The sequence below is a fragment of the Mesocricetus auratus genome, unplaced genomic scaffold (genome assembly GCF_017639785.1).
Source record: "Mesocricetus auratus isolate SY011 unplaced genomic scaffold, BCM_Maur_2.0 Super-Scaffold_100004, whole genome shotgun sequence".
Taxonomy (NCBI): domain Eukaryota; kingdom Metazoa; phylum Chordata; class Mammalia; order Rodentia; family Cricetidae; genus Mesocricetus; species Mesocricetus auratus.
Genome location: NW_024429189.1, coordinates 72,567,720 through 72,587,522, shown reverse-complemented (window position 1 = coordinate 72,587,522; position 19,803 = coordinate 72,567,720). Strand labels below are relative to the sequence as shown.

At 46.2% G+C, this 19,803-nt stretch overlaps 2 protein-coding genes across 3 annotated transcripts; one reads left to right on the top strand and one right to left on the bottom strand.

Annotated features, from left to right (window-relative positions):
• The first annotated feature begins 6,593 nt into the window (after positions 1 to 6,593).
• Rcn1 (reticulocalbin 1) lies at positions 6,594 to 19,551 on the top strand. 2 transcript variants are annotated; one of them, XM_005064819.4, is made up of 6 exons: positions 6,594 to 7,020; positions 11,174 to 11,367; positions 12,262 to 12,440; positions 13,835 to 13,895; positions 17,481 to 17,680; positions 18,437 to 19,551. In XM_005064819.4, the coding sequence occupies exons 1-6, from the start codon at positions 6,785 to 6,787 to the stop codon at positions 18,542 to 18,544; spliced, it is 978 nt and encodes a 325-aa protein (XP_005064876.1). In that variant the 5' UTR covers positions 6,594 to 6,784; the 3' UTR covers positions 18,545 to 19,551. The 2 variants fall into 2 exon arrangements, with proteins under 2 accessions (XP_005064876.1, XP_040601886.1); XM_040745952.1 differs by lacking the exon at positions 6,594 to 7,020 and adding an exon at positions 7,237 to 7,645.
• Positions 15,720 to 16,153, bottom strand: LOC121140461 (ATP synthase subunit f, mitochondrial-like). The gene has a single exon (XM_040745953.1). It carries the CDS (start codon positions 16,151 to 16,153, stop codon positions 15,899 to 15,901), a length of 255 nt encoding a protein of 84 aa, XP_040601887.1. The 3' UTR covers positions 15,720 to 15,898.
• Positions 19,552 to 19,803: the final 252 nt, after the last annotated feature.

Sequence of the window (19,803 nt, the reverse complement as noted above, 5' to 3'; positions counted from 1 at the left end):
GATCTGTTTTAGAGAATGTACCATAGGATATTGAGAAAAATGTATACTCTGTATCTGCTAAATGAGATATTTAGTATATGTCTGTGATATAGTTTAACTCTACAGTTTGAATGACATCTCTACAGATGGGAGAAGAATATCAAAGTCACTTACTATTATTGTAGCAGGGCCTAACTCACCTTTTATGCCCATTATTTGTTTGTGTGTGTGTGAGAGAGAGAGAGAGGAAGAGAAAGGGGGAGAGAGAGACTTAATATTTGGAACATATGCTAATAATTGTTATATCTTCTTGATAAATTATCCCCTTCCATAGTAAGCAATCATTTTCTTTGCCTCTTCTGACTAATTTTACCTTGAAATCTACTTTATAAAATATTAAAATGCTATGCCAGCTATGTTTTAGCTTCAGTTTGCTTGTAAATGTACTGATTTTTGTCCTTAGACTCTCATCCTATAGGTGTCTTTGCCAGTGAAGCATGTTTCTAGGAGACAACCGACAGTTGGATCATGTTTTTTTATTCCAATCATCTAGGCTATGTCTTTTTATTAGAGAATTGAAGTCATCTGCATTTAAAATTATTATGGAGTGGGATTTGCTAATTCCTGGAACATTACTATCCCGCACACACAACATATCTGCTTGACCCTCCCACTCTCCACAACTGTTTCCAAAGGCTGTATCTCATCAGGTGGATGTAGCAGGTTAAATTACTCTAACTTTGTGACTATTCTGTTCTCAGGCCCTCATATAGCTCAAATTAACAAAGATTCCCTCTCAAGAAGGGGCCCTGCCACAATCTTCTGAGCTAGGAGATTCTTCTCCATTGGTGACCCACCCTAGTGGAAATGTCTATCTAATCAAGGCCTGAAACTGGACTGTGGCATAGGGACCTGTGGGCTTGTCCTGTGGGTGAGCCTTCCTCTCGTCACTGGGCTGCTTGGCTTACCCTTCAGATGAGGCTTGCTTTCCTCCTGACTCTGGGGACCCAGGTTGGAATGTGTTCATCTTGGTATTCTTCTTTCCAGTGCACCAGCCTTCTGCTTTTCTGCACTTACTAGCTGTCGCATCCTTTTGTGCATTTCAGAAGTGCTTCATTTCTTTGACATAAAGCCTTTTCTTCCTTCCTTCCTTCCTTCCTTCCTTCTTTCTTCTTGTTTATTTATTTATTTTTTGTTTGAGAAAGGATCTCTGGGGCTCCAGAGATGGCTCAGAGGTTAAGAGCACTGTTTGCTCTTCCAGAGGTCCTGAGTTCAATTCCCAGCAACCACATGGTGGCTCACAGCCATCGACAATGAGATCTGGTGCCCTCTTCTAGCCTGCAGGCATCCACGCATGTAGAACACTGTGTACATAATCAATAAATAAATAGATCTTTAAAAAACAAGAGAGAAAGGGTCTTTCTATATAGCCCTGGTTGTCCTACTATGTAGACCAGGATGACCTAGAACTCACTGAGATTTGCCTGCTTCTGCCTTCCTAAGGATGGGATTAAAGGCATGTGCCACCATACTTATCTCTCTGTTATATCTTTGATTGGAAGTTAGAAACTGTGAATTTTGCAGTGATTCTCAAACTGTGGGTTATAACCCCTTTAGGGGACAAATGAGCCTTTACAGGGGTCTCCTAAGACCTTTGGAAAACACAGATATTTACATCATGATTCATAATAGTAGCGAAATTACAGTTATAAAGTAGCAACAAAAATAATATTATAGGGGGGTCACCAAAATACAAGAAAGTGTATTAAAGGATCACAGCATTAGAAAGGTTGAGGACCCCTTCCCCTTGTATTTTCTGTATTCTATACAGATAAGTTTTCTTAAAGATTTTCTCTTTGAAGAAGTCAAGTTACTTGCAACAGTCGTATCTTTCACATTTTGCTTTTATATTTTGGGTGTTAATCATCTGGGGAGCAATGGTGAGTCTAAGGCTGATTATTGCTCACCTCGGAGGCAAGACATTGGTGAACGTTCCACCCAGTGGCCGATTAATCATGTGTTTTTCTGGTCTGACTAGTGGGAACAGGTTCTGGGCCTCATACTCATTGTTTCTTCCAAACTCGAAGCTTTGAGTACAAGCATTTGCCAGTGCTTTGGACACTGAATGGAGACTAGCTTCAGGTCTAAGGTGTTATCTTCTGTAGCTCTCTCCTTGCTAGTATGACTGCCCAAGCAATACTTAGTCACTCTGGGTTCACCTCTGTTCTCATTCCTGTACCACATCTGGAAATTCTGCTGAAGGCAATAAGCTGAGATTTACCTTGATTATGCCCAGTGTCGTCTTTCATTGCCTGATGCTCTCTGGTGTGTGTGTGTGTGTGTGTGTGTGTGTGTGTGTGTGTGTGTGTATGTGTGTGTGTTGAAAAGGAGACAGCATAAATACAGTTTCTACCTTACTCTGTCTTAACCAGAAGCAAAAGATGGTAGACATAGTATTTTTATTAAGCACTCAGTTGTAACCAGGGCACCTACTATGGGCCAGGTATTTGCTAGATAGTGACTATGCAGTAGTGAACCAAAAGAATATGGTCCCCAGCCAGGCGGCAAGCTTTTGTATTGTGATTAACTTCAATGAGAAGGCAGTAAATGATATACTCCCTGGATTTATGCATATGGACAGGAATCATATAGGATCATTCCTCTTAGGGAACTTGACTTAGGAGAAATGGAAATGAATTCATTAGTACAAATCAGACTGTAAAAAAGTTATGTGTGAGATGCAAAGGCTCTGGGCATTTTAGATCAGAAGTTATTGATTCTGAGCTGAGATCTAAGGGAAAGCATCATGGAATAAACGACATGTGAGCTGCGCCTGACTCTGATCGGTGGAGAGGCAGGAAGGTGGAGATGAGGAAATAACCTTTAAACACAGCAGTTAACTACAAATCCGTGTGATGTTTCTAACCATCTGGCTTGTTCTTTCCTGACAGAACCCCGAGGATGGACTTCTGAGGATTCTGGGTATTTTTCCCAGCTCCAATGGAGTCAATTTTGACTGATCTAACCCATGATGGAATTTCCATACCATTCTGGCCAATGAGATGTGAGAGGGGGTCTGGTGGGAAAGTCAGGCAGAAACCTTTTCTTTGCTACTGGAGGAAAACCAAAAAGCTTTCAGACCTGGTTTCTTGATGATGCCATGAATCATTTGCATGAGCCAGTCTGAAGTTGATTTAACTCAAGACTTTTTGAGGTCTGAGGATGTGGCTCAGGGGCTAAAATGCTTTCCCAACAAGCTATGAGGACCTGAGTTAGGAACCCATGTAAAGCAGGACGCTACAGACAGGAGAACTACACTGCATCTAACCACAGGCAGGATGCCAACCAAAGGGGCCCTCACAAAGGTTTTTTTTTTTTTTTTAAGGCTTTTTGATGCATAAAGTAATAGTGTTTTCTTAGTTTTATTAACTTTTAGTCTGAGTTTGGGTGGTATTACTCGCGGCAGACCAGCATACCTAGCCTATCAACTGACCAGTTTGGGACTGTCTTCCCTTTGCATTGGTTTAGCCCCCAGCTGCATGGCTCCTCCTGTTTTTGGCTCCTCTGCCTCATCAAGGATGGAGGTGGAAATGTGCTTCATCAGTCTCCCCATATAAGCTCAGGGGAGAACTAAAACGTGAGCTTTAAAAATGAAAGAAAGCTATCACTTAGCGGGGCACCTCAGCTCCTGTCATCCCTTTTCCTGACCATCTGGTTGGGGGGACTCCTTCATTCTCCAGGGAAGGCTAAAAACGGTGCAGGAAGAGAATGCAGGCAAACTCTAGGGGAAATTATCCAAATGCTTCCGGATTCGCAGCATGGCGGGTAATTCCCACAGGGAAGAAAGTCTGCCCTTGTAACAATCTGTGGGAAGCCCCTAGTGTGTGACAGGAAGCCTAGCAGCAGCAAGGGTAAAGATATGCCACCTTCATTCCTGACATCCTGGTTCAAAGCCTGTGAGCCCAGCCAGGCCACAGCAGAGGTCGCCATGAGTCAGCATCCTGTCCCCAGTCTCCACTCACTCTCCCATTCCCTTTCCAAGCGCTTCTTCCTTCCCCACTCAATTCATTTCCCATTTGCCGTGTGAACACAGAGGACACGAAGCCACTTACCTCAAGACATTTGTGTCGGAGACATTCACTAGTCAGGGTTCTCTCAGGGAAAAGAAGCAGCAGAAAACATAAGTGTAACCAGTCTTTTTCTGTCCTGCCAGCCAGCTCCAAAATAATAGCACAGAGACTTCTTATTAATTATGGGAGCTCTGCCTATAGCTTAGGCTTGTTCCTAGCTAGCTCTTTAACTTAAATTAACCTGTTTATATTAATCTACACTTTATCACAAAGTGCTACCTCTTTTCCATCATGTGACTCCTGGTTCCTCTCTGTGTCTCCTGGCTTTTCCACCTTTCTCTTCCCAGAATCTACTCTGCCTCCTAACCTCTTCCTGCCTAGCTATTGCCCACTGAGCTCTTTATTAAACCAATCAGAAGGTGCCTTGGCAAAGACACGTCTTCACAGTGTAAAAAAATATTCCAAAACAGCTAAGTATTGTAAAAGAGGATTATTAGATTGGCTAATAGGATAGGAGCTGGCTAGTCCATCAGTGGCCATCTGTGTGCTGGAGAGGCTGAGGGTCTGATAGCTGCCCAGCCCTAATCTAGGGTCAGAAGATGCCTGGAGAGTCACTGGTCTTCAGTTAACCTTGGAAGCCTGAAGAAGCTGGAGTCTGACGGCAGTGGCAACACTCACCAGCATGAAGTGAAGGTGGCAAACATCACAGCTTTCCCCCTCAGCTCCACATCTGAGAGCTGACCAGTCTGAGGGAATCTTTCCTGTTAACATCTCTTGGAAATGCTTCCCAGACACGCCCAGAGGTGTGCCTCTTATTTGATTCCCACCAAGCTAACAGTCAAGGGAGAGCTTCATACCCAAAGTAAGGTGTTTCCTTTGCTGAAAGTTCATACCAACAGTTGAGACATCTCTAGTTTCAAATATAGCACTTCTTATCCCACCCCAATGGAAAATCAACAGAGGAACACTGGATCTATCAAATAGTGGACACCACCCCCCTCTGCGCACCAGGTCTGACAAATGGAGAGGGTTGTACAAGGTCCCAGAGCGTTACTTCCAACACCACTGTCCCCTGCCTGCTAACATAGGACCTCTCCCATAGCCACATCCCCTGCCTGCTAACATAGGACCTCTCCCATAGCCACATCCCCTGCCTGGCTCACCCTACTTACCTTTGTTCTCCATTTCTGTAAGTCCTCACTCCAGGAAGCCCTCCCTTCTCCATCCAGTATGTTGCACACACTCTGGAGAACCATGGGCTGTCTTGTTCTTCATTTGTCTTAATTTGTTAACTGGAAACTGTCTTTATAGAAACGTTCCTGCATTTATGCTATGATGTCCTGACTTCCTTATTGCGAGGGCAAGGAACACAGGTCAATAACCTTTACTTGAGAACGTTACGACAGTGAGAGAGGTGAACAGAAAAATGGATGATACTATGGTGAGAGAGGTGAACAGAAAATGGATGATACTATACCTTTTAGGGCTGGAGGTGGGGGAGACTTCTCCAACCACAGTTTCCTGCAACTTTTTTAGAGCAGAGTTCTCAAACTTTCTAAAGCTGCCGTAGCCAACCATAAAATTATTTTGTTGCTGCTTCATAGCTGTAATTTTGCTACTGTTATGAATCCCAATGTAAGTATCTGATGTATGACCCCAAAGGTCATAGGTTGCTTTAGAAGATCCGATGACCCTCTGACACTTTAATGGAATCCCCCAATGCCAACAGCCCTACATGCATTTTGTGTGTGTGTGTGTGTGTGTATGTGTGTGTGTGAAAATAAAAAGTTCAAACCTACACCATCAATATGACAGCCACTAGCCACACGTGGCTATTTAAACTCAACTAATGACTTTGGACTGGCTCTGTGACGAGTATTCAATGGCCACTACATATAGGACAGCCCATGTAGAGAACATTTCTGTCATTTAGAAAGTTATATAATACAGACCATATCTGATTGGTATCATCATTATTTCGAATTTAGTATGCTGATGGGATTTAAGTCAAGTAGTGGGTTTGTAAAATGACTTGACAACTGTCAAAAACCAAAACATTATAATCTGATAATTGTTTCTTTTGGGAAGCCTTTCTGTCTCTCTCCCTATAGGAGCTAGAAAGGACTTCTTTCTCACGGGTCCCCTCCCACAGTCCTTATCTCCTGGATGTTGAGACTACCTTCCTCTCTAACCTAGGGGACCACGCCCATCCTGGCCTCCTTCCAGACTCTTTGTGCTTGTAATCACACTGCAAACTGTGTTAACTGGAGTTGAATTGGGTTTAAGTGCCCATCTCTGCCCAAGCCTGGGGCTGAGGTTCGGGCTCTCATCTGGAAGTTGAGTAGGAGCACTGCTTCTCTAAGCTGGAGGAAGAGCTAACACACCGACCGAACATCTGTTGCTTTTTTTTTTTTTTTTTTTTTTTTTACAAAGAACTTCTTTCCGGTCGCTCAGAGAGCCCTCTAGTCCGCAGCCCCTTTCGTCTGGGCCCGCCCCTCGCACCGAGATCTCTGGGAGGGGCCGAGGGCGAAACCCGAGCCAGGCGCCCACCACCCAGGCAGGCGACGTGGCTCCGCGGCCCCGGCCTCCCCCAGCAGCGCCGCGGCCAATGGGCGCGTGAGTGGGGCGGCCCGAGCCTCCCCCGCGCCAGTCGGGCGCGCCCCTCGCTGGGGAGGGGACAGTGGCCACGGCGCTGAGAATCCCTACTGCCCCGCCACCTTTCTCTGCTCGCGACCATGGCGCGCGGTGGCCGCCTGGGACTCGCCCTGGGGCTGCTGCTGGCGCTGGCGCTGACGCTGCGGGCCAAACCCACTGTGCGCAAGGAGCGCGTAGTGCGGCCCGACTCGGAGCTGGGCGAGCGACCGCCCGAGGACAACCAGAGCTTCCAGTACGATCACGAGGCCTTCCTGGGCAAGGAGGACTCCAAGACATTCGATCAGCTAAGCCCGGACGAGAGCAAGGAGAGGCTGGGGTGAGACCGCGGCCCACGCCGCGCGGGGGACCACGCAGGGGCCCACGGCAACCTCAGAGGGAGCCACGCGGGACCTCCGGAGCAAAGCGAAAGCGAAATCGTTACAGTTGGTCACAGCGCCGAGGCCGCAGCCAGGCTCAGCGGCACAAAGTTCTTAACGGGCGCCCAGACCCCGCGTGGGGGTCGTCGCCACGCCCCGGCAGGGATAGCTTCCCACGGGGAGGCGAGAACGTGGCAGCGGCTGCGGGAGCCGAGAGCTTGAGGGCCCGCCCCCTCCTCTAGGTTGCATCAGAAGAGACAGGAGAGTGAGCCAGAGTTTGTTGGCTGTGGCCTTTTAGTACCCCAGTTCTTTCCCACAGCCTTAGCCCTAGAGAGAGGTGCTTGAGACTTCTTAAAAGCGTCTCAAGATCAAGCAGATGAATGAAGGGGGCAGTCGCAGGGAGAGGCTTATTTCTTGGCCTGTCTCTGGGTCAGGGCAAGATGTTCTTCTCTGACCAGTCATCCCAGAAGTCTCATGTAGAGACACAGAAATCAGATTTTTAAAGGGGTAATTGGAGCTAGTACACGAGGGAGGATGCCCAGAGATGGAAACTGATTCCTGGGGCTTTTGCTTCCAGCATTACGGGTGAGGCACTCAGTTTTTTGGCAACTGGTTGTTTGGGGCAAAAAAGGCTGCAGAGTGGCTATGGTAGTGCATTGTGAGCCTAACTTGGAATTGGGAAATAAACGTGGGCATCATCTCAATACTCCTCCCCTGCTCTCCAGGGGAGCAGTTACCCGAAAACCTTTTAGAGGAGCTAGTAGTGAAGGCCAGGTGGAGGTGAGTAGGAATACAGCACTCCTGCCCGTGGACCCCTCGAGCTTCCAGAACCTGGCTCCTGGGGGTGGAGGATCTTCCTGTTCTGCTACTATTGAAAAGAACACAGCCTTCTCTGTGCTACAGATAGGCCTGAGTATTCAGTGGAACAGGATAAATGATACCTTTTATGTAGGTGCAACATCTGCCTGTTGTGATAAAAAGACCTTTGGACTTCAAAGTCACCTCCAAACACTATCTTCATTTGGCAGGGAAGTACTTTCTCTTCTTGTTAGGCACTTAACAATAGGGGCCATTGATAACTCACTCTGTTGTATGCATTGAGGCCCTGGAGACTGATTTATTCTGGGGCCCTGATTGCAGCCATTTTGCATTGTTTCAGAAAGGAGGAGGGGGGAAGAGTTAGGAACTAGAAACACTAAGCTTGGGACCTCTGGCTTCATTTAATTTCTTCATCAGGGTGGTTAGCTTAAGTGGCAGCTGTGAGTGTTAATGGAATGCCCTGGGTTTGATCCTTGTGTGGCTACTCTGTTTGACATCTGGCAAGTACAAAGATGAACCCTTGGGTTCTAGGTCTCAGGGTGCTGGCCATCCCATGCGAGGACACGCCAGTGATTTCAGGATTGCTGTGTTGATAACACAGTAAACCGTCCCTATGTTTACAGGTTGGAGAGAGGTGCTTGGGTCTTACAGGTGAGATGATTCAAAGGTTGATTCGTATATAGTCACCGGAAGGTGTTCCTGAAGCAAGGGGCCAACTTGTTTATCAGGGTTTTGAACTCTTGTGAGGCAGGGTGGGTGCTGAGAAGAGGAAATGGGGGGTAGAAGAGGAGGGAAAATAAAGGCAGAGGGAAGGACCTCAAGGAGGTAGAGACGTTATCTGTGTGAACCAAGGAGTCCTGGTTCACAAACGTTGGGAAAGCCAGCCTGACAGTAGAGTGGAGAGTGTAACCATGGCGGATAGGGAGTCCTGGCAGAAGCTAGGTGACGTTCAGTCTGTCTGGGTGTTAGGACAGGAAAGATGCAGACAGATGTGGCAGCACTTGGCTTGACCCCATGTTGAGGAAGGAACCAAGAATAACATCTGGGTCCCTGGCCTGAACCCTTCCCTTCTAAGGTAATATGGGCCAGAACTGAGCTAGGACTTTTAGAAATGATTGGTCTAGCCTGGGACTAAGTGTGATTAGTTGCCTCCTTCCAAGTCCTGGCTGCTGAAGGAGGAATTCGGCTAGACCCAGGCAACTTTGTGTCTGTCACTTGCCATCTATTGGAAATACATGTCATCATTAAGATCTCTGAAGGGTTGGGATGTGAGCAACAGGCTGCATACAGTTGCAATAGTTTCATACAATCTTAGAAAATATAAATTGCTTTCCACAGTTGGGAGTGACCACCCAGTCTCTGGTTTCTCTTGGCTGGCGGGGAACTCCATTTGCTCTAGGCCCTTCCTGGAGGCTTTATGCATTTAACATTTTTTGCTGAGAATTGGAATTTTTCTTCCACGCTTGACTGACATTGTTGTCCTGAGTGAGGAAAGGCACCCTCCTCCTTTGTTCCTAACACATTTCTTGTCACTTGGGTGTTTCCTCTTAAATGGGGAAAGTGAGGTTCAGAGACTGGCTGCGATCCCCCAGAAAATACGGACCAAAGTCAGGACGAAGATCTACATGTGCTGACTAAAGCATGCAGGGTCTATCTACATTCCATTTCCTTCCTCAGGATCTTCCTCTTGTGACCTTTCAAAAGAGGTCAAGATCACTCATAACTCCAGTAAACAGTTCTTGCTGTGTATTGGACTGAGCTATGCCCTGGGTGTTGATTAGTATAAATTAAATGCTATTCTTTCTTCAAAGCAGGGTTACATGGTTTCATGTCATTGCTGGCCTAGGGTTCTCCTTCTCAGTGGTGTTGGGTAACCAATGGGCAATGTTGCCAGTGTGTCCTCAGGATTGGAACAGTGTCTGTCTGCACAATATAGGATGAATTCTGCAGTGTCTGGCTAAGTCTTCCCCAGGGAAGCCTGCAGATGCATGAGATTTAGTCTTTGTTCCAGATCTGTTAAAACTGTGTTTGAAGGGACACTTTAAGTTGTTAATAATGTCCACAGGTTCCAGAGAAGTGAGCTGGGTTGGGGTAGGAGATGCTGACTTTGTTCATCCATGCTCCCCTACACACTTCTTTACCTTTCCCACCAAAAGTTATGAGTTACATTTTGAACTATATAAGGAAGTAAGGGATTCAGTCCCATTTTTAACTAATCAGTACTGACTGTTAATCAGAACTGCTACTAACAAGAAAATTTATCACTGGGGTTGATAGAATCCCAGCCCCAAAGAAAGAATCTGAGTTGTTGCTGGCCCATATGACCTCATTTATGTGTGTGAAACCTGTGTTAAACATGGGCACTAACTTGTGGGTGTTCAGGGGTTCCTATAGAGATGGCTTTCCTAATCCCAGGTGTGTGAAAACCTCTGTTAAACATGGGCGCTAACTTGTGGGTGTTCAGGGGTTTCCCATAGAGATGGCTTTCCTAGCTAGGGACTGTTTACTCAGAGATGGACAGATGGTGAATTTCTAGACTGAATTTTTCCCAGGACTAGTGCTTAGTATGCCTCAGTAAAGTCCAGTTGGAAATTCCTGGGACCCAGGCCCAAGTGGGCACAGTGGTCTGTACCCAATAGCAGGGGTGCTGAGGTCCTCCAGCTGCCAGAGGGCCAGGTTTCTGAAAAAGGTCACTTTACCTGACAGAATTGGTTGCCTCGGGCTTCTTAAGTTTCAGATCCTTGAGTCCAAGGTGGTAGGATGGAAAACAACTCCCTCATTCTCTGATTAACATAGAATTCCCTGTTGTTGCCTCAAACCCCAAGCTAAAAAGAGTATGTACTCAACCCAGCTCTACCTAATACTGGCTGTATCCTCTTGGAAACGTCATTTCACTTCCCTGGACCTTGGTTTTCTTTAAAGTGAGGGAATTAGACTACATTGGGGAACACAATACGTTTTGTCTTCCAGGTCAGTTCTCATCAGTTGGTAATGACAGTCTCCAAAGTCCTAATCTGAGAATTCAGAGTTCATATCTGGGTTTCAGGATGTCTGCCACTGGCCCTGGTTCCAGGGAGGAGAAAACATATCATTCTTGCAAAGGATGAACCTTAAGACCCTTCGCTGAATCGAAGGGCCGTTACATCACTGATTGACTGAATCTGTATTTTATAACATCTAAGACTGGAAATTGCTGGACCAAGACCAACAAGTCTTGATTATGGCCTTGAGGGATATTTTTTGTTTTATGTTATTGTCATTATTATTAGTTTTTGGTTTTTTTTTGAACTACAGGAAAATTGTTGATAGAATTGACAGTGATGGAGACGGTCTCGTCACCACCGAGGAACTGAAAGTTTGGATCAAACGGGTACAGAAAAGATACATCTATGATAATGTCGCTAAAGTCTGGAAGGATTATGATCGGGACAAAGACGAAAGGATCTCCTGGGAAGAATACAAGCAGGCTACCTATGGCTACTACTTAGGTAAGAGGTGCACAGTGGAGATTGCGCAGCGGGGAACAGGCTCAGGAGACTCTGTCTTCATGGCTACCCCCTTTCAGCCAGATGTCACAACCTTCAAAGTGAAACCTGTTGTGTAACATCCTCCTCTGCCTACTAAGAATGTACCAGGTTGCCTCCTTTGACTGACAAGGAGAAGGTGTCTCAGGTCATAGCCCAGCTTAAACTTAGCTTTCAGAGATGCACACAGAGAAGAAAGGAGAAAGAAAATTTGCTTCTGTCAGTTTCAGATTGCTGCTGCAGTTGGATAGTAAGGATGAAGTATACTGGAACCATCATGAGGGAGCACTTCATGGGAAGGGGGCTTTGGAAACTGGGTTTTGAAGAGTGGATGTCACTTTGGAGAGATGGAGAGACTGTGAGGAAGGAGGCAGAGTTGGAGGGGCAGAGGCACAGAAATGCATGCATGGTGGGCTGGGCTGGATTAATAGGTTAGAGAAGTATGGTGCAGACCTTCCACATGCCTGGTGGGCAGTAGGGAGACAGGCTTGGGGAGAAAGGAAGATAATCAAAGCCAGATTCAGAGAGCCTGAAAGCCAGCAGAGGCGTTTAAACAAGATATTCTAGAACACATAAGGAATCCTCTTAGGTTTTAGACCAAAAAGTGATGTGATGAATGCAGAAATCTGTAAATAGAGCTCTGAAATTGTGTGGTCCAAAGCCTGTGACCCTCTGTTTGCTGTAAAGCCCCTAGTGGGCACTAAGGCTATGGTTATGGGATGCCTTGGAGGGAAGGGAGATGCAAAGGGCATTAGAGAACCCAGCGGGAGGTCAAGATCTTTTGTGTGTGAAGAGCTAGCGATCTGGAACAAAAGGTCTCTCTTACAAAGGTTGGTCATTGCCCTGTACACCCTGCAGGAAACCCCGCTGAGTTCCAAGATAGTTCTGATCATCACACCTTTAAAAAGATGCTGCCACGGGATGAGAGAAGGTTTAAGGCTTCAGACCTTGATGGCGACCTGACAGCTACTCGGGAGGAGTTCACTGCCTTTCTGCACCCAGAGGAGTTTGAACATATGAAGGAAATTGTAGTTTTGGTGAGAGCAGGGGAAACACAGACCTTGTCCCCTCACCTTGTCCCTTTCCAAAAGAGAGACTCTTTCAGCCTGCTGGGAATTGGGGAAGAACTGAAGATGAATATGTCAAATCTCTGTCTGCCCAGGAATAGTCAGGATAAGCTAGCTGCAGTAACAAATACCCCAGCTGAAACCATTCAACACAAAGCAAGCCTGTTCCTTACTTGCACAGAGTTAGTCTCGAAGGCTAGTCCCAGACAGATCCCCTCTCAACACTAGATGGTACCCAGGCTGCCTGTGTATTCAGTTCTGCCATCTTAGAGCTTCAGGGTCATCCTGGGAGCAGTCACGGGGCAAACAAAGGACAGAGACAGAATGAAGAAATGTGATAGCCAGTCCTCAGTATTCAGGCCAGGGGGAAAAAAAGATGTATGTACCTGCTTAGATCTGCAGAGGCTGAGAGAACCATTTACACAGGCTCTCAGAAAGCTGATGGCTTAGTGAGCAGCTAACTGAACTCTGCTCATTTTTTTGTTGCTGGAATTCTTTTCTATTTTCCTTTTTTGGTTTGTTTGTTTCAGCTTGAAAGGAATAGAAAACCTGTACACCTTAAGTGAATTTGTGCCTAGAAAGGCTGTTACTTCAGCAGTGGTCTCTAGCGAGCAGGCCTCTGATGTCAGGCTTATAATCGGGTCGATGCTTGTCAAGCCTCTGCGTGTCATTGCGTTCCATAGTGTCCATTGAGACCCACGTGTCTTTGTTTTTCATGACATTTAAATAAATGTCGTCACCTATTTCCTGGACAGAGTCAGTTCCAACTGCTGGGAAGCTGTTGGGGAAAGATTTTGTTCTTAAATAGCTCTGAGTATCTGAGATACCCAACCAATGACAGAGTCCATTCTTGCCTCAAGACTACCATGACACCAAGGACTGGGCAGTAGTCCAAGAATCATTTCTCTTTATCACCCCACATCCATTTAGGGATAACTAGTTTTCTAGAGGACAGTGGAGATGGAATTTGCCACTGGGGAATTGTTTGCCTTCAAGCAAGATTGGTGCTCTGGACTCATGCTGTTTTCTTTGACTTGGGATGTTCTTGAGTTGCTCAGTCAATGGACAGTAATTCACTAAGTTACTGATGCTGGAGGGGAAAATAACTAAAAGTCAAATATAACTAATTAGAGTAGAATACTTTCATAAGAAAGGGTTCTGCCCTTGAAGTTCTGGAGACATGATATGGGGATACCAACCACCACCTGTTTTTTTTTTTAATGTAATGGGCTGCCCGGGGAGCTAAGAGAAATGAGGCATGAGTCACCAAGTGTTTGGCCATAAAAGCCAGACTAAGAGGGCAGTGGGAGCCTTGGACTTGCTTCAAGCATGTGGCCATCCTGTGTTTCCCCATTGCTCCCTAGGAAACGCTGGAGGACATCGACAAGAATGGGGATGGCTTTGTGGACCAGGACGAGTACATTGGTGAGTGCTGGCGGCGGTGGCTCAGCTCCCTACACTGGGCAGCATTCTTCTCCACCGACTCCCACCCACAATCTGGTGGCCCCGCTGCAGGGAGCTCCCAGTACAGGGGGCCCTTCAGCCCTGTTGGTGCAAAGGGAGTAATTACAGTTCCCCCAGGAGGAAAAAAAGCAAAAGGACAGCCAGGAGCCAGTACCACAGGGCTCAGGGGTGCTCTTTGTCACACTGCCTTGGAAGTGGTATTGGAGAGCCACGAATGTACATGGAGACTAAAATAGAGGGGGAGAAGAAGACTAAAATTAGATGTAGGTCAGCTAGCCTAGCTCAGACTGGGTGGTCATTTGCCAGTTACAGGCAGGTCCTTGTCAGAGAGGTAAACCTTTCTGAGGTCTGCACAGTTGTCCCTTGTTAGAGCCACTCATCCTCCCTTATTAGAGCCTCATCCCATCTTCTGGCTGGGAGTACCATATTTGGCATTTTCTTTGAGAAACATCAGGCAGAATTGCCTGACTGAAACTCAGATCTACAATAGCCAGTAGTCCCCAAGCACAAAAATCTGCAGTCAACATGGAAATTTCCATATGATCCCCACTGACCGTACCACTGTGGCACGTGGCTTAACCTCAGACTATCATCTTGTATGAGCCCTCTTTCCTGTCTCAAGTAAAAGCTGGAGGAATCGCTTGATTAGGTACTGACTTCTGGGTAGAGATGGAAAACTTTGTGAATGTATCTAACAGATGCAGTTGCTTATCTTTAGATTGTAATACTGAGCCCAAGTTGCCTCATCCTCTGGTTTGTGGTTGTATGATTTTGTACCATGTGTAAGAACAAGCACCTTTGATTGTGAAAAGTCATTCGTGGTCCTGGGACTGAACACTTCCTTGTCTGCCATGGGTAACAGCCAGGTAGCTCTTTGCCTCGGTAATTAAAGTGATCTTAGTGACTGTAGCTTTGTACAATGAGGATGCTAATAGGGACCTCATCGGAGCAAGCGGTGGAGCTTTCTCTTGAGAGGTCCATAAGGAAACGGAGCGTTTAGAGCCTCAGACCTGTCACCATGACAGCAGTGATTGAATTGGACAGAGAGAAAGGCTTCCTCATAAACAACAAACAATGTGGTGCTTTTGATTAACAGTGTAGACTCTTGATGACCCTCCTGAACTCTGCCTTGAGATGGTGCCCACCAGAGGCAAAATTCTGAGTGGCTTTGACTAAAAGACACATTTCATTGTGTGCACTGTGTGGAGGGGGGAAGGTATTCTGCAGCCAGTGGTGAGAAAGACTTTATGTATGAACTTGTCAGGCAGTGGAACTTATTTCTGGGCTGCTCTTACTTTAGGCAAACCAAGGAGTTGCTAGTGTGGTATACTGGAAGGGTATTGGGATTAGGAGCCCTGGCTTTCCCACCCGCTGACTGTGTGACCCTGAGAGACTTCAGGAATTCCTGTCTGCATCAGTTTTCTCCTGTTACACGAGGACAAACAGCATCCATCCCTGCAGGGTTGAATGAAGCTCAAACCAGTTAATGTGACAGCCCTTTCTCAACATCAGTGTGCAGGGGTGGGCATTTGCTCAGTTAATGTGGTGCTTGTTGTGAAATCATGAAGATCGGGAGTTCAGATCTCCAGCATCCACGTAAAACGTTTGGAGCTGTGGCACGCACCCAGCACTTAGAAGGTAGAGAGAGCAGGACCCTGGGGCTCGATGACCAGCCAGTCTCAGCAACCAACGAACTACTGGTGCATTAAGAGAGACCATGTCTCAAAGTAAAAGGTGAAATAATTGATGAAGGCACCTGACCTAAACCTTTGACCACCACACACAGGGTGCGCAGGAACATGCACACACACATACAGACACCGGTCAGTCACCTTTTGTTAGCCACTTGTTCTTAGTCAGGATTTGAAGATTCAGCCCCAGTTGAATTCTTCACGGATGGTCATGGGGCAGGCGGTTGTGCTCAGCTGTGCAGAGCCGGCCATAGTGACCCTTCTTCAGTGGAACTAGCATTGCCGCTCATGTTTGAGTTCCTGGTAAGAAATGCAGCAGCTGAAAACCACATAGGCTGCCAGTACCATGTTAATTCCAGAGATGCGGCCTTTCCATGCATTGATGTGCTTGTTGTAATACCAGCCGTAACCTCTCTGAAAAGCTCCCACGGTGCTATTGGGGGTGGAATTCCGCATCAGTATCCAGCTTGGCAGCTCTCCAAGTTTAACCTTCATGAGCTGCTTCTTCAGTGGCACGAGCAACGCCATTTTTGCAGTCCTGGGGTCTGCATACCTAGCCGTGCTGGAGGGCTGCTGGGAAGGGAGTCGTTTTATAGGTTTTTGTTACGCAGAACTCGCTCTGTAGACCAGTCTGACCTGGGACTCAGAGATCTGTCTGCCTCTGCCTCCTGAGTGCTGGGGTTAACGCATGGAGAGCTACCTTGTGGCTTTTCTTCTTTTCCTGCTTCCTTCAAGTGTCTGCTCATGCTCATAACTGACTTTCCCTTTATATTGAAACTTTATACAAAGAGCTTTTTTTCTACTTAGAAATATTATTATATTTTTTCCCAAATTGAAACTTTATAACCAAAAGCTTTTTTTCTACACTGAAATCTTATCAAAAAGAGCTTTGTTTGTTTTTTTTCTTCTGTTTTGAATTTTTTTTCTACTTAAGGTTTCAAAATTGTGTTTCCATCAAGGGGAAACCACACATGGAGTATATGTAAGTAGACAATAACAAGACAGTGTATGAGAGCTGGGCATAGTAGAACACACCTTTAATCCCAGCGCTTGGCAGGCAGAGGCAGGCCAGTCTCAGAATTCCAGGCAGTCTGACCTCTAGAGTGAGTTCCAGGCTAGCCTGGGTATATAGTGAAACCCTGTCCCAAAACAAAAGCACACAACAAACGAAAAGCAGTGTACGAATGTTCCCTTCCTCCTTTTTCCTGGCATTTTATAAAATTAAGATAATGGTCCAGCTTATAGTAATTGTTAGAGGGGTGAATAAAATAAAAGAAAGCCCTCTGAAAATGAGGCAGGCTGGAATAGTAATCATAGGGGATACGAGGGTTGGCAGCAAGCCTGCTATGGCCCTGTGCAGCCTCAGTTCAAACAAGCAGTGGGTTGCATCTTCACATCACGTTCATTTGTAAAATGGGAGAGCAGCAGCTACTTCAGGTGATGTAAAGGGATTGAAAGGAAAATGTATACAGGTCACTTCTAATGTATCTGGGCTGCGAAAGTACCCAGTATTGTTTTGTTTGCTTTCACCTTTCTAGTGCCGATCGGAATAGAGGCTTATGGAATAGAGTTTCTCCCAGAAGCAGCCCGTTGGTTTTCATAGACATGGTGTTAGCCATTATTATCTCCATTTTACAAGCTTTGGGCTCAGACGCTGAACGAAGATATCCCAGGGCTCATCTTCTGGCTTCTAACCATGATTTCCTGTGGCACCTCGTGGTGTCTATCACGCGTAGATGGGTGGCCCTTCCTCAGCTCTGCACCCGCCTGTGATTTAGCACTCTCCATGGGTCGTCACCCTTCCAAAACCTCAAGTTTTTTGTCTTCTGTAACTGAGAACAGCTTTGCCTTCTAGCGGACATGTTTTCCCACGAGGACAACGGCCCTGAGCCAGACTGGGTTTTGTCCGAACGGGAGCAGTTCAATGATTTCCGAGATCTGAACAAGGATGGGAAGCTAGACAAGGATGAAATTCGCCACTGGATCCTCCCTCAGGACTATGACCACGCACAGGCTGAGGCCCGGCACCTGGTTTACGAGTCAGACAAAAACAAGGTAGCTTCCACACTCAGAGCCATTGATTGACAGGAAGTGGTTTGTTCAAGATTACGTTTGTTTGCCTTGTTAGCGATAACGTTGGCTCCATTTGGCTGTGTGCCTGCACCCTCCAGTAGAAACCTGAACATTACTTACGCCTGTACAGTGACAGCTACAGTGAGCAACTTAGGCTTCATCTTTCCTGGGCTATGGACTAAAATTACTAAGTCATGACCTCTGAGGTGGGATGTTAAAACATTAACATCTTTGAAATAAGTATCTGAGTACTTAGGGTCTGGGAGTGTTTATAGCTCGAGAGCACTGGGCTGTCGTGAGTCAGACTCTGGGTTCCGTCCCTAGTACTTATAGTAAAAGTAATTTGTTAGAATCTAAGTAAGTAAGATTAAGACAAAATTCTTGCCTCATCTGACATTGTCACTTGCCCTATCACTGAGCTTGGCAGGCCCACATGTTACATACGAGGCCATGAAAGGGAAGTGGGATTGCTCTAGCCGGTTCTGGGAATGCCCGCGTTGCTTGTAGAGGCCGTCTTCTGGGTTCTCGGGACCTGCCTGAGGCACCGTAGCACAGCTTTCACAGACTGGCTCCGAGTTTAGCATGGCAGTCACAGGAGACGGGAGGCAGCACCGAAGCTGCTGGGCTGTTAAGTGTGCTGTTTGTAACTCTGCAGATCAGTGGAACAAAGCAGGCAGGATGCCGAGGGGTAGGCATAGCGCTCCCAGCACCCCTGACAGCTCTTCTGTCTTCCCACAGGATGAGATGCTAACCAAGGAGGAGATTCTAGACAACTGGAACATGTTTGTGGGAAGCCAGGCTACCAATTACGGGGAAGACCTTACCAAAAACCACGATGAACTCTGAAAGACGCCCATCCTGTTGTGGCCGACTGTGGGGACATTCTTCAGGTGTTCTGGGTGGTTGCTACAGTTGTCAGGTGTACAGCAGTTGTGTCCCTAAGCACTGAGATTCTTCCTCAGATTGGGGTAAAAATTAGCTTTCATTCCATATTTACTGGAAAATAGCCATTGCTGTTTATTCCAGTAGGATTTCCCCCGAAGCACATTAAAATCTTGGCAACTGCAGTTCTCTGAGGGGATACATTGTTACAACATGGTTGCTACGACATGGTTTTGAAGTCCCACCTCCCCCCCACTCTTTAAAGGAAGGGGAAGAATGTGAGAGGCTTCTGTTGCTGGGGTGGGGCACACCATGCAGAGTGACTGATCGTATTTGAACTATTAGATTCGGGGCTGTATTGTTGCCACTGTTAAACAGTGGTGAAGGAAAAGTCTGAAGAAGTCAATGTTGTATTGTCCTAGGTCGGCTAACCTTGGAGCAGGCATGGTATTTCAAATGCTTTATATTTTGAGCTGTTACTGTAAATGGTATATAAACTCTTGTGTGTTGTTTTCTGTATGGGCCTGCTAATGTGCACAGTAATCCCACATCTTTGGTTTTTTTGTTTTTATACTAAAAAGCAATCAAAAAAGATAATGTGAACAAGAAAGGAATTTTAGAGATGAATGCCAGGTATATGCAAAACTGTATGACCATGGTCAACACTCTAACTATACTTGAGAATTTTTTTCATGTTAATGAGCGGGTCTGGTGTTTGAAATAGAGAATAGAAACACAGTTCTTTCCTGGGTGTGAGGCTTTGCAGGTCTAGGGAATCCAGACGTAGTGGCATTTATTGCTTGTTGAGTACTGAATCTTTGAGCCTGCTTCCAGCACAGCTTATGCCAAGGAAGCAGGACAAGGTGATAATCTAAGCCACTGACCAAACTAGCTGGAGTAACAATTTACAGATGAAATTCCACCTCAGGAATTGAACAGGAGGTGAATGGAATAAAGGATACCCTTGAGGATTTTCCCGTGTGTCTTGTGGTATTTGACATCAAAGAAAGTGTGGCTTCTTGAATTAAACAGTAATAGGTGACCATGGGTCAGATTGACATGTATTAGGTTATCAGAAAGTTCAAATATATCTGTAGTTGCTGATTTCATCACTGTGTGCGTCATGCCATTCTCTGCATTTAGGGAACTTGCTGTCATTTTCACAGTAGCATCTTTCTGAGACAGGTTTTAACTGGAAAATCCAGACCTCTGACCATCACCTG